The following is a 12,783-nucleotide window of genomic DNA, read 5'->3' on the forward strand; positions in this document are numbered from 1 at the left end:
CTTGCCTTTTCTTCTTCCAACCACAGCCCAACCCAGGGGATCGTGAACAAAGCGTTCGGCATCAACACAGATTCTCTCTATCATGAACTTTCCACGGCAGGATCCGAGGTGATTGGGGACGTTGATGAAGGAGCTGATCTGCTAGGTAAAAGCTTGTTAGAACTGTTCTGTTTTCTCTGATACAGTGACAACTCTGTTAAGCTTCTAGAAGCATGTAAATTCTCTCTTTTTTCAGAACTTGGATGTTTGGCCTTTAAAAATGGCATGGAATTTGGGGTACACTGTGGCTGAAATATGTACCTACAGCACAGTAATTCTTACCCAACAATTTAAGTTAATTTCTGTGTAACTTTTGGGCTGTCTTTATGTGCGTAGGTTTCCTACAGAATTCTCTCACGTGAGCAGTTTGAAGATTGCTTCTTCCACTCCTCCCACAAATTTTCACTCCAGTAATTGAGCAGCTTCACTTAGAATAAAGGTTTTGTTTGAAGTTTGCAAGAAAATAGCTCCTTTTGTTAAGTTTAAGTTTAAAGGAACAATTTTTCTTTGTTATCACATGGAAATATCATAGTCTTTACTACAGTTTTTACCCTTTTATAGTCAATCCAACAGAGATTTGCATTTACCTTTTAGGCTGATTTTGAAGGAGCTTTTAGTATCTGAAGTCTGGTTATAGTCTGTGTTCCTGATGAGGAACACCTGAACACATTGAAGCAGTCAGAGAACCAGCTTTGTCTCAGATAGCAGCCTGAGCCCTTGCCACACTTTCTGGTGTTGGGCTTTAAGTATGCAGACCTTCATTCATGACAAAATTCAAGCTTGTTCTTAAGTCCTACTGAATATTTTCAGGAAAATATGAGTGATATTTGAATATCCTGACAACACGAGCTACTGAGAAGGTTTATAACTGTGTAGCTCACTGTCAGTTCTACTGCTTGGTTTAAAGATCCGCAGCAAATATGAGGACTCCTACACTATTCCTTGTACGAAATAGAGCAGCAAGAAATCTGATGTGAAAGTGAACATTTCTGGTAGTTACTGACATAAGAGTTGCATTTGGATAATCTTACAAGTTTGGTTCTGGAAACACAATTTTTTTTTACTGAGAAACTTTGGATATGTATAGGTTGCTCCAAAAGTCATGCCTCTTATTTATTTCCATGGAAACCACAGCAGATACAAAGAACACAATAGCACTGTTTGATAGAGCAAATTCTCAGGTACAGAACACTTTTTCAATGCAGTCACTACCATTAGTTTTGCATTTTCACCAGCAGTGAATAAAAGCTGCATGCTGCATTTGTACAAATCTGCACCAGTGGAAGTGCCCGCTGTCGCCACTGCTGAGATGCAGCACCCACCGCCTCACTGTGCCAACACCCACTGTTTGGTCTTCTCCAATGGTCACAAGTGTTGATGAATGTCAGTGGGTGCCATTTTTTTGCATGGAGGAATTCAGTGACACATCTTTTGCTTCATCTGCACTTCCATGTCAGATACCATTCTCTCAGACTGCCCCTCTGCTGCCATCTGTCACGTAGCAACAAAATACAATGGAATATTGGTGGGAAGGTTCAACCTCTGCTGCAGTACCACCAACATCCGCCTCTGACGTCACTGGCTGACATAATAAAATAGGAGACGTTACTTTTGGAGCAGCCTTTGTATATCTAGAACATGATCAGCTGAATCATGTTGCAGAATTGCAGCAGCTCCTCTTGCAATAATTAAATTAGGGGAATACTTGTATTACCTTTGAATGAGTCTTGTATCAGGAGCCTCTGAAGGGGTATGTTTCTGCAGAGGGGATAGATCTTAGCCTATTCACTGAAGATGCTCTGCAGCGTGCAAGATAACTCTTGTGCATGGATTGATGACCATTGCCAGAAGTCTTAAGACATTTACTGTTTGACACTTCTTCCTCCATGGTGGAAGAAAAAAAATCTACAGAAGAGTAGAGATGAAAGTGCTGGCTTTTGTGGCCTGTGATTGGAGCCAATGTGTGCAGATATTGAAAATATCAGAATTTAAAAGAAAAAGCAAGAATTCTAGGTTTGAGAGTGACCTGTATGTTTGCAGTTGCTGCAGAAGGGCTTGATCTCCTGCTCCTAGTGAAGGTGGCAGTAGCATCTACATGTGGCAATTAAAGCTTCATCTGCCTAACGTGGGATGAATTTTGTTTAGTCAGCCCCCATGCATTACTGGGAGCTCTCTTTGTGACAGGCTCAAAGGATAAAAAGCAGTCAGAATCTTGCTATTTAGCATCTGTTTTTTCTTGATCCTTAGATGCTTCCTTGTCTAGAAGAACGTTATGATGTAATAAATGGCTTTCTTCCCCTAAATCACATTTATCCTCTGTGCCACCTATTGCTTTCTATCTCTCTTGAAATGGCTGTGGCATCAGGGAGCGTGAGAAGAGTCATTCAGGAAAATGACTTGCTGTATGAACTGCTTGGGAAGACCCATTTTCCACTTCTGGAAGCCTGTCTTCCGGGAATCTGCTCCACAGAACCCTATGACTCAGGGATCAGTGAGAAATACAGACTGTTGTTTTCGAAGGGTCCAAGTGTTTGGTTGCTCAGTTGAGACCTTGCAAGTTATGCCACCACAGTTCCAGGTAGTCAAAGGTGTTCGCCTCTTCCAGTAATAAGACAGCCCAAGTATCTGTAGGTGTCTTGAGTCATCTGTTATTTGGCAGTTAACTCTTCTAAGAAAATTATACAGAGACTTTGAACAGAATGTCCACGTAAGTATGGCTTGTGAAGATCAAATTCCTTTCCACCTAAAACCTAAACTATCAGTATGTACATATCTAGCTTTTAAATTTAAGCAAAAGGTTAATTCCTTGGGAGGAAGTTCTTTACTCAAAGGGTGGTGAGGCTCTGGCACTGCAGTCCAGAGAGCTGGGAGGGGCCCAAGGCCATGGATGGGGCTATGGGCATCTTGGTCTGGTGGGAAGTGTCCCTGCCTATGGCAGGAAGGTTGGAACTAGACTGTCTTCAAGATTCCTTCTAACCCAAACCATTCTATGATATGTAGAGATAGTTTGTCCTTACCCTACCAAGAACACAGGGAAAAAGTGGAGATTGATTAATCCTTAGATGTCTTGTACTTAGGAAATAAAAATCTCTTGTCCCCTCTTCATTAAGCACAAAGACAAAGGTTTATTTCCTGGCTAACACTGCTGTTAGGTTTCTGGTATTTAGCATCTTTCTTTGAATGGTACACACATTTCGAGCCTTATTGAGGTTGGGGTTCTTTTTTCTGTTCTTCGTTTATGAAGTATTCTAGAAAAAATATGAAAGAATGAAACACCTAAAATATATTTTAATCAAAGCATTTGAGAGCTTAGTCAGAAGAGCATGAGCTTAACTATACGTGCGTGAATTAAATGCTTTATGGAAGAGATGTGCACATCTTCTGCCCCTGTCCTAGGGATGTGTATGCAATATCCTACGTGTATACAATACCCTATGCAATATCAGAGGGAGTGTTACTGAAGTTGATGTCACTCTGCATGTTTTCAGTCCTGAAAGGCTCCTCTTTTTACAAATCTGCCCTTTTCTTTATGGATGAAATAGAAGGATGAATCTGCTAATGATGAAGAATTTCAAAACTCTTCAGAAGTTTCTCTTTGTAGTTTGTGTTCCTAGCTCACTTATAGAAGAGAAATACATTAAACCTTGGTTACCATCTTCTCAACGGAGATGCTATGACATGTAATTTGGCAGCTTTTCTATACTTTTCTATGGGACAATTTTCTGATTTGAGAAGAGCAGAAAAACTCTTGCAGATGACAGCATGGTGGGCTAGCAGAACAGGAAGGCTTCTTCCAGTGCCTTTTGATATCTGGAATGTGATTGAGTCAGTTAGCTGAGTGAGTTTCGTAACAGAACTGTCAGTCAAATTACTCCTTTTGTTGAGTTCTGGCTACCAGCTCTGCCTTCTTGAAAGTGTTCTTTAAAATGAACACAGCTGTTGCCAGGATTGTATGAAGGAAGGAGGGCAGAGAGATGTCTTACAGGTCATGCTTCTCTGACTAAGAAATGAGATTCAAACTTTTTTTTTTGCTTTGAACAATAGAAAGCACTAAGAATGTCTGAAGAGTAGATCTCAGTACTGACAAATTTGTCAGCAGCGTTCAAAATTGTGCCTTTCTTGTTAGACAAATTGGCGCCTTTTCTTCTGTATCTTTTTGTCTAAAGAGCCACAAAAGAAATTGTGCTATATGGGCATTATACAAGAAACAATACCCATAAACCAAAGTACTGATATCTGGGTCTTATTTAGAGAAATAGATATAAATAAAACTTACCATAAGTGAAAATTTAATACTTCCTCTAGTATCTGCCAAAGCTTGGAAATCAGCCTGCAAAAAACATTCTTTCTTTTGAACTCAGTTTCTTAAGGAAAGAGAAATCTCATTAAAGAGGACTTAAAAATTGAAGGATCTTCCGGAATTTACCCCTAAGCAATAGCTGGCAGCCAGGTCTGTTTCTTTAATGGAAAATATCACTCTTTCTTTTTGGATATCTTCTAAGCTACCAGCATCTCTTGGTACAAAATTGGCACTCTTCGTTGCAATTTTGAAATATAAAATCTATTTTTTTTCCCTTTTTCTAATACTGCTCTGCATAAATTACCATAGAATCATAGAATGGCTTGGGTTGGAAGGGGCTTTAAAGATCATCGAGCTCCAACACTTGTGCCATGGGCAGGGTTAGCACCCATCAGATCAAGCTGCCCAGTGCCCCATCCAACCTGGGCTTGAATGCCTCCAGGGATGGGGTATCCACAACCTCTCTGGGCAGCCTGTGCTGGTGCCTCACCGCCCTCTAAGTAAAGAATTTTTTCCTGAAATATAAGCTAAAATCTTTCCTCTTTTGGTTTAAAGCCATCCCCCCTTGTTCTGCCACTATCAGACTTTGTAAAAAGTCATTCTCCCTCCTGTTTATAAGCTCCATTCACGTACTGGAAGGCTGCAGTGAGGTCTCCCCAGAGCCTTCTCTTCTCCAAGCTAAACAAGCCCAACTCCCTCAGCCATTTTTTAACAGGAGAGGTGCTCCATCCTCTGAGCATTTTTCTGGCCTCCTCTTGCCCTGATCCAACAGCTCCCATCCTTCCTGTGCTGGGGTCCCAGGCCTGGACGCAGCACTGCAGGTGGGGGCTCCCGAGGGCAGAGCAGAGGGGGACAATCCCCTCCCTGCCCGCTGCCCCCCTCTGGTGATGCAGCCCAGGATGCAGTCGGCCTTCCGGGCTGCGAGCGCACACTGCTGCCTCATGTCCAGCTCCTCATCCACCAAATCCCACCTGTCCTTCTCTGCAGGGCTGTGGAGTTCTTCTCCCAGTCCATACTCTTCTTCAAGGATTGCCCCGACCCAAGTACAACACCCTTAGATTCTCATGGCCCCACTTTTGGAGCCTGTCCAGGTCCTTCTGGATGATGTCCCTTCCTTCTGCTGTGTCAGCTGCACCACTCTTCTTGCTGAGGGTGCGCTTGATCCCATCATCTAAGGCACTGATGAAGTTGTGAAAGAGTACCCGTCCCAAGATGGGCCTCTAGGGGACACCACTTGTTGTCAGCCTACACCTGGACATAGAGCTGTTGTCAGCAACCCTCTGGCTGCGACCATCCAACCAATTCTTTATCTGCTGAATGGGCCAGCCTTCAAATTCATAGCTCTCCAACTTAGAGATAAGGATTTGGTGCAGGACCATGTAAAAATCCTTACACAAGTCCTGGTAGATGACATTAGTTTGTGTAGGATATGTTCTGGAGTAACATGTGGAATGAGAACAATTATTTACTAGTGTAATTGTTGGTGATTCCCTTCTTTCTCACTACAGCCTTTAGAATGTTCTGACCACGTAGTTGGCTGCTTTCCTCCCTGTTTACTTACTAATTGCATTTGTTACCAGCTGCACATGGGTAGTTCCCACTTTCTCTCATATCCCCTTTCCTGATCTTCATTATCCCAAGAGACCCAAGGACATGGGGAGGCCTAGCAGTTGGGTTGTGGGCACTAGGAGGTCCTTTCTTCCAGTGTTAGGATGCCGACCCGTGTTTGCTTTGGAGATTAAAATCTCACTTCAAGTAACGGGGGTTTTATGGTGAAGACAGAAATTCAGTTACACTAGTGGTAAGTTCATGTCTATAAATATTGTTTTTCTATACGAAAGTTGAAATGAAATTATCAAACTGAGTCCTGGCACTGCTGTAGGGGGGAAAAAACGTTTTAAAATGCAACTGATTGTCTTTTTCGTACTGAGGTGTCGTTGAAGTGCACATTTAATTTCAGCAAATCTGGCTGCTAAGAAAAGAACTATCACAAAGGGAGGGGAAATGAGAAGGCAGTGGAAACTGGCCATTCTGCATTTAGTGCTACGTGACTGAGAAAATAAAGGTTTATCCAGTCCAAGATGGAATTGCCTGAAATTCATGTCTGGAAAACTGGGGGTAGCTGAGGCATGTGGTTGCAGCTGTAACATGGGTTACCTCCCCTTGATTTTTTTGTCCTGTATGTAGAGTCGTGCCATCTACAGTCACGGCAGGTCCTGTCCTTACTATTTCATGCCTTTTGACATTGAAATGGCTGAATCATTGTTGATTTTTTTTTTAAACAAAATTTTTATTTTGTTGGTTTCAGTCACTGATTGATCCTTTTTTCACTTCCTTTTTTCCCTTGTCTCTCTGTGCTTCGCTGGACATGGCCCATAGGGGAGTTCTCAGGTGTGTATCTCTCCTCTGCTCAGTTTCCTTTCTTGTTTGTTTTTACCTTGTTGAGACTGAATGACGTGGTATACACGTGTGATACTCCCCTGCTCTTGTCCAATCACGGTTGGCTTTGCTGACTTCCTCCCACCTTTGCCTTGCTTGGTTCCTTGCACTGGCAGGTCCCTGGGCAGTCCCTGCTTTGTGTTCACGTGCCTGCTGTGTTTTGATCCACTTTTTGTGTAGCTTTCTGCAGGTTTGCTCCCTTATATTACGCTCCCTGTCTCTCAAGGTCTTGAGAAGACCACGCAGCACCTTTCCTTCATTTCAGGGTGCAAAGTGCCTTTTTTTAGGGCAAGTGCTGTGCCCTGAGCAGAGCTCAGCTGAGCACAGGAGTAAGTTAGTGTACCACTTTTCTTCAAGTGAACAAGGCTGCGAGGAGTCCCTCTTGGGATGGCTTGCATGATGCCCACTATCAGTTGGTTAATGCATACAGACCCTCTTCTGCCACAGCTGCAGTGAAAATAAAGACTTTCTTATAGGGAAGAGAGTGGCAGAACCACAGGCTTTTTTTTTTTTTTTTTTAACTTTTGTCTTTTTGGTAGGAGTTTGAAGTGCTATCTCTGCCTTTCATGCCATGCTCTTGCCATATGAAGGTCAGCAGGCCCTAAGTTACAGAATTTTCATCTTTCTGTAAAATGCAGTTGGGCACTGATAAAAAATTCAGTTGAAATCAAGGAAATCGCTCTTGATTTCAGTGCCAACTAGATGAAGTTTCACCTGTATTAAGGACAGGTGATTTGGGTTGATACGGTACGAAATCTGCAGCATAACGCTGTGCAGTGGTGAGCTCTGTCTTGTTCCTCTGCACAGCACCTCCTGGTGTTGGGTCTGTAAGGTCACAAAAGGAAGGAAGGAATGGCATCATCCTTTCTCTTAATTCAGATTGTTTGTACTGTTACTATAAGCCACTTTTTCGTGGTCTTTTCTCAGAAACTCTCCCATTGAGGTTGCGCTGGAATTTATCTCAGTAACAAAGTGGGTTTGGGCCTGTGCTAAAAGGCCAGATAACAGCTGATATCCCTCCCCTTTTGTTTTTTCTCCCGCCCCTGTCCTTCCTTCACCCTACTCATTATGTCTGTTAAATTGCATTTATGGTGGGGTTGGGAAGCCCGAAGACGTTTAGTTCAGGGCAAATGATGAAGATGGAAGAAAAAGATGAGCTCATCTTGAGCTTGTCCTGAACTCTCAGGCATAAATCCCCATTAGGCCAGGCTGCAGCTGAACAAGGTGTATACTAGTTTGTGCTGAGCATCACGTATACTGTACTGGCAACACACACGTTTACACATGCTGATGAGCTGCTCTGTTTGCTATTTACAGATTGGTACTTAATGGCTGCTTTTTTCTCTTCCTTTTTTCCCCTTTGTCCCCCTATCTTTCTTTTCCCTTTCTCGTATGGGATGGCTCTCATAGTACGGGATGATTTCTTTGGTAAGGCGAAGGCCTTTTTTTCTTTTTTTTTTTTCCTCTTCTTTTTTAACCATGCATTTTTTTCTTTTAAAATTTCCTCCATTCACTCAACATCCCCCGATTTGTCTTGCATTACCTTGGTTTGTGTTTTTTTTTGTGATGGTGGTGTCACCTCTCCAAGAAGCAGGACGCAGCTGGTCCATAGTTGTGATTTGGGGATTCACTTCTTTTCCTTGATGTAGTTGATTATCCACTTTGATGCTTCACACTATTTGCCTGGCTGTGGGAGGTGCACAGTGATGAATGGCTCTCTCCTTTGTTCCCCACTACACGGAATAAAGAATTCTCCTTTTAGTCAGCCCACAGTGCCTTTTTTCTTTCTCCATGAGTAGGGCTTTGTCATTACAGCTTGCGTGAGATTATCTCATAGCATCTCACTCTATGGCTGTGGGATGGCTTCATCCATTTCTTCATCTCAAGACTGGTCCTTCAGACCTCCCACTGGTTAAAGCATCAGGCTGGGACTGGGTCACACGCTAATTAGTAGGGTCACACTGGTTAGTAGCTGACCCTCTTCACCAGAGTTCTTTCTCTCCCAGAGACAGACTCAAGAGTGATACCTGACTCATGGATGAGAAGGAAAGCTGTTAGTGCCCCCTCCCACAACAGCAGAAAAAAACAAGTGTGAGGATGATGATACCCTTTGGCACTCACAATGTCCTTGTGCCATTTTAATGTCTTACTAGTCGAATGTTTATTTGATCATTTGTAGAATAATTCAAAAGGAACAAGAGAAATACTTAATAAACAGCTGTATTTTGTGACCTCTGGATTTTCAGAACAACATATATGCCATGGAAGAAAGGGCTATAGCTCATCCGCCTTACCAAGCCAAAAGTACACTTCAGTTTTCACGTTTTTGTTTGCAGTATTCCTTGACACACCAAGAATACATTGCCTGAAACATCAAAGTGATTAATTATCTGTCTACTGATTAAAAAAAAAAACAACAAACAACAACTTGAAAATGCTGCTGCTTATTCCTTCCTGCTGGGAATTTGCTTTTGCCATCATAACTTCATGCCATCTAACTGTGGGAAGAGGATTTGTTTTGTTGGAGTGTTGTGATGTGTTCTCACTTCTTGTATGCCGCCATGCTTCTCTAACTTCCATTAACTTAAAGTTTATTTTGGTTTTATTTTGTTGTGAATATTAATCAGCAAATAACAGTTGTGGAAAATGTTGATGCCTTTGCTGTAAAGGGATATGTAGTTCAGGGGGCAGGACGAGGAGCACTTCAGCACAAACACTGATGGTTGTGATGCCTTCTCATGCCCTGGGGCTTGTGTTGAGAAACAAGCTGCAACACTCAGCGCTGTCCCTTAAAAAAAAAGAGATCTTTTTGTCTTAAATTCTCAGGTAGCCTCTGTATCCCATTGTAAAGTAGAAGCAGATCCTGGGATCCAGCAAGGCTCTGGCAGCAGGAAGCAGTCCAGTTGTGGGTTTGGTCCCTAAATTCCTTTCAGTTCCTTTTTACTAAATTCAGTCTCTACATTTAGCTCCAAACTTCTCAAAGTGCTTGCAGCCTGACCTGTGTGCTGCAGCCCTCGTGCATTCTTGCCCAAAGTGCAGTATGCCTGATCTAGGTGCTTTTTAGGGAGTGGTCCTTAAGTGATGGGCCTGAGACTTCAAACTGTAAATCCCTGGGAGAGAACTGTTCAAGGTAAATAGTAGAGCTTTGGACAGTCTGAAGTCCTTTTAATATTGCCGTGGTGGAAGGCTGGTAATAGCAAGCCTTTCAAGTGGATGAATCTGGCTGTAGGGAAGCCTAACAAAAATGATTTCTCTTCCTCAAGCATGAGTCAGTCAGTGCCACGCAAGCTCCGTATTCCAAGGAGAACAGATGAAAACTGCTTGACCTTTATTTTGGTTTTTTTTCAGGAATGGGCAAAGAAGTAGGCAATCTGCTGTTGGAGAACTCACAGCTACTGGAGACCAAGTAAGAAACTGTTGTGTGCTCTGAACTGGCTGCCTGGTTAAAAGTGAGATATCATCACAAGGATATCTGGTCAGAAAGGTTGTGACTAGAACTCCAGCCTCACTATGGCTTGCTGGTGTATCTGGCAGGCTCTCTTGAATACTTGTTATGCTTCAAGATGTAGAAGAAAAAATCCTCTCCTGAGCAATTTTCCGAACAGGCCACGTGCCTGTGGGGTCTGATCCCACCTGAAATCAGTGGCAAGCTTTTCATTAACTTCAGTGGGAGTCTAGATGGGTCTGTGAGGATATTGCATTTTGAAGTTTTTATTTGCAAGGTTTGCTATTTGGAAAGAAACTTGTATTACTATTGAGAAAAGTTTTCAGAGGTTTATTAGTTGACAAAGAAGAGCAAGGCAATGTAATTTGCTTATCCTTTGGGAAAGGCTGGCAAACTAGATTCTAAAGAATGGATAAGCAGACGTGAAGAGGAAGGAAAATAAATCCTAAGGGTGGTAGCTGAAAAACTTCTTGCTATAGGAAGCTGCTAATTTTTAAGATTTTAAGATACTTCAGAACTGATTGGAAATCATAGAATCATAGAATGACCTGGGTTGAAAAGGACCTCAGAGATCGAGTTTCAACTCCCTGCCATGGGCAGGGTCACCAACCACTAGACCAGGCTGCCCAGAGCCACGTCCAGCCTGGCCTTGAATGCCTCCAAGGATGGGGCATCCACAACCTCCTTGGGCAACCTGTTCCAGTGCATCACCACCCTCTGAGTGAAAAATAGAATCATAGAATGGCCTGGGTTGAAAAAGACCTCAAAGATGGTCTAGTTTTAACCCCCCCTGATGTGGGTAGAGAAATGCATAAGTATGTCACCATCATCTCTAGCTATCAACAAGTATAAATAAAATAGGTTCTGAAAGGTATGTTTCAGATCTTAATCCTCTTAAAATAGATTTTACTCTCGTGCAGCTGTTAAGTTGCCCTGTGTGTGCTTTCTGCATCTTTTATGAAGCACCTGATGTTGGTCTGTCAGTCAGAATGCAGAACTGGACGGACCTCATCCTGACCAATTACATTCTTCATTTTTGTCAAGATGTGCTTTTTCATGGCTTATAATTTGACTTATTTCAGTATGCTTGTTTCAATCTCCTTGTAGTGCCTGTGAGTTTAGTTTCAGGTCTCTCTTACGGACAGCTTATGGTTTTGGGCATTTTTACTTATTGTCCCTTTCACACCTTTAAGAAATGCGTTGAACGTTGTGAAGAATGATTTGATTGCCAAGGTGGACCAGTTGTCTGGAGAGCAAGAAGTGCTGAAGGGGGAGCTTGAGGCAACGAAGCAAGCCAAAGCCAAAATGGAAACCAGAGTCAAGGAGCTGGAGGAAGAGCTGAAAAGGTGAGCGACTCCTGTGCTGTGTCAGGGAGCTGGGAGAAACTGAGTGATGAACTCACAGCCTCTGTAAGAGGACCTGAGAGAGAAACCTGTGCCAGTCAGCTTTTCTGCATTTCATTCATGGACGGTAGTGTTAGAATTTAGTGGTAGCTTACAGAGCATTTCAAGGCTGGTACATGGCTGAGATATTTCTAGTGTTGTTAGATTGTTTTTCTTGGTTTGAGATGAATTATCGAACCTTAGAAAACCTACAGAATTTTTCTCCCCAGGATTAGGATTCCATCACAGTGATTGCAAATCCAGGCTCCCCAGAGTGAAGCTTTCAAGCATTTCAGTTTGCAATTTAAAAAAAAAAACAAACAACAAAGGAATTTCTGAAACAATAGTTTTGAAGAAAACTGTTAGGAGCTTGATCCTGTTGGTGGCCAAGATCGTGCTGAGAGGCATGAATGCCCGTTCATTTAATGAATGAATGAGTGCAGATTCTCACAAACAGTATTTAAATGTCAGTACTGTTAATTGTCTCATTGTTCACATTAAGAAGACGGAGAAGAGATTCTAGAGCTCTGCACAGGTGGCATTTGGACAGATCCCATTTCTTATTTTCCACTCAAACTAGAGAAACCTAAACCTGAATGCCCACAAAGCCTGGGAAGTTTTCATTTCCATAAAGCTCTGCATGCCCCGTTGGTCTCCAAGCTACATAACTGCATTTTAACTAGCTGTACCAGCTGCACTGTGACACCTCACATTTAGAGGATAGTGTTTATTTTGCATCCTGAATCTGGAAGATTGCCTCTGTTCTTTTGAAATTCTTGAGCACAGAATCTCGCAGAACAACACAGTCTGGTTTCTTCAGTGTTCAGAATGTCTGAAATGAAGGTGATCTCACCAGCAGAGGAAGTAGATCTGATTTTCTGAAAATGCCTTTTTGAGTCTCTCCTAATATGTTATATAAACCTAAAATAGGCTATGCAGGATGGACATGGACTATTAACTGTCCAGTGTGCTTTACTAGGAGACAAGGATGGCATTTCTTTTTCTTGCTAATAGAAGTGTTTGTGATTCTAATGGGACTTACTCTCCGTATGAGCCTTAAAGAAATTAAAAGCACTTCAGTAAGTACTTTAGATTTGTATTTACATGTATTTGGAGCTCATTTCTTTGTCGTGATGGCAAACTGTCCTTCATATTAGAGGCTTTTTTACAGCATTGAA

The 12,783-nt window shown here is 42.3% G+C and overlaps 1 protein-coding gene across 21 annotated transcripts in view; it reads left to right on the forward strand.

The window, feature by feature from the left end:
* Positions 1–12,783, forward strand: part of MAPK8IP3 (mitogen-activated protein kinase 8 interacting protein 3) — a 76,156-nt gene that overhangs the window by 39,218 nt on the left and 24,155 nt on the right. For 18 of the 21 annotated variants that reach the window (XM_021411912.1, XM_021411915.1, XM_021411896.1 and 15 more), the window contains 4 exons: positions 27–145; positions 6,719–6,730; positions 10,127–10,184; positions 11,417–11,569. In XM_021411912.1, coding sequence (XP_021267587.1) covers positions 27–145; positions 6,719–6,730; positions 10,127–10,184; positions 11,417–11,569 — 342 coding nt within the window. The remainder of the gene's footprint in view (positions 1–26; positions 146–6,718; positions 6,731–10,126; positions 10,185–11,416; positions 11,570–12,783) is intronic. The other 3 variants (XM_021411901.1, XM_021411911.1, XM_021411918.1) reach the window with 1 other exon arrangement.

The sequence above is a fragment of the Numida meleagris genome, chromosome 13 (genome assembly GCF_002078875.1).
Source record: "Numida meleagris isolate 19003 breed g44 Domestic line chromosome 13, NumMel1.0, whole genome shotgun sequence".
Taxonomy (NCBI): Eukaryota; Metazoa; Chordata; class Aves; order Galliformes; family Numididae; genus Numida; species Numida meleagris.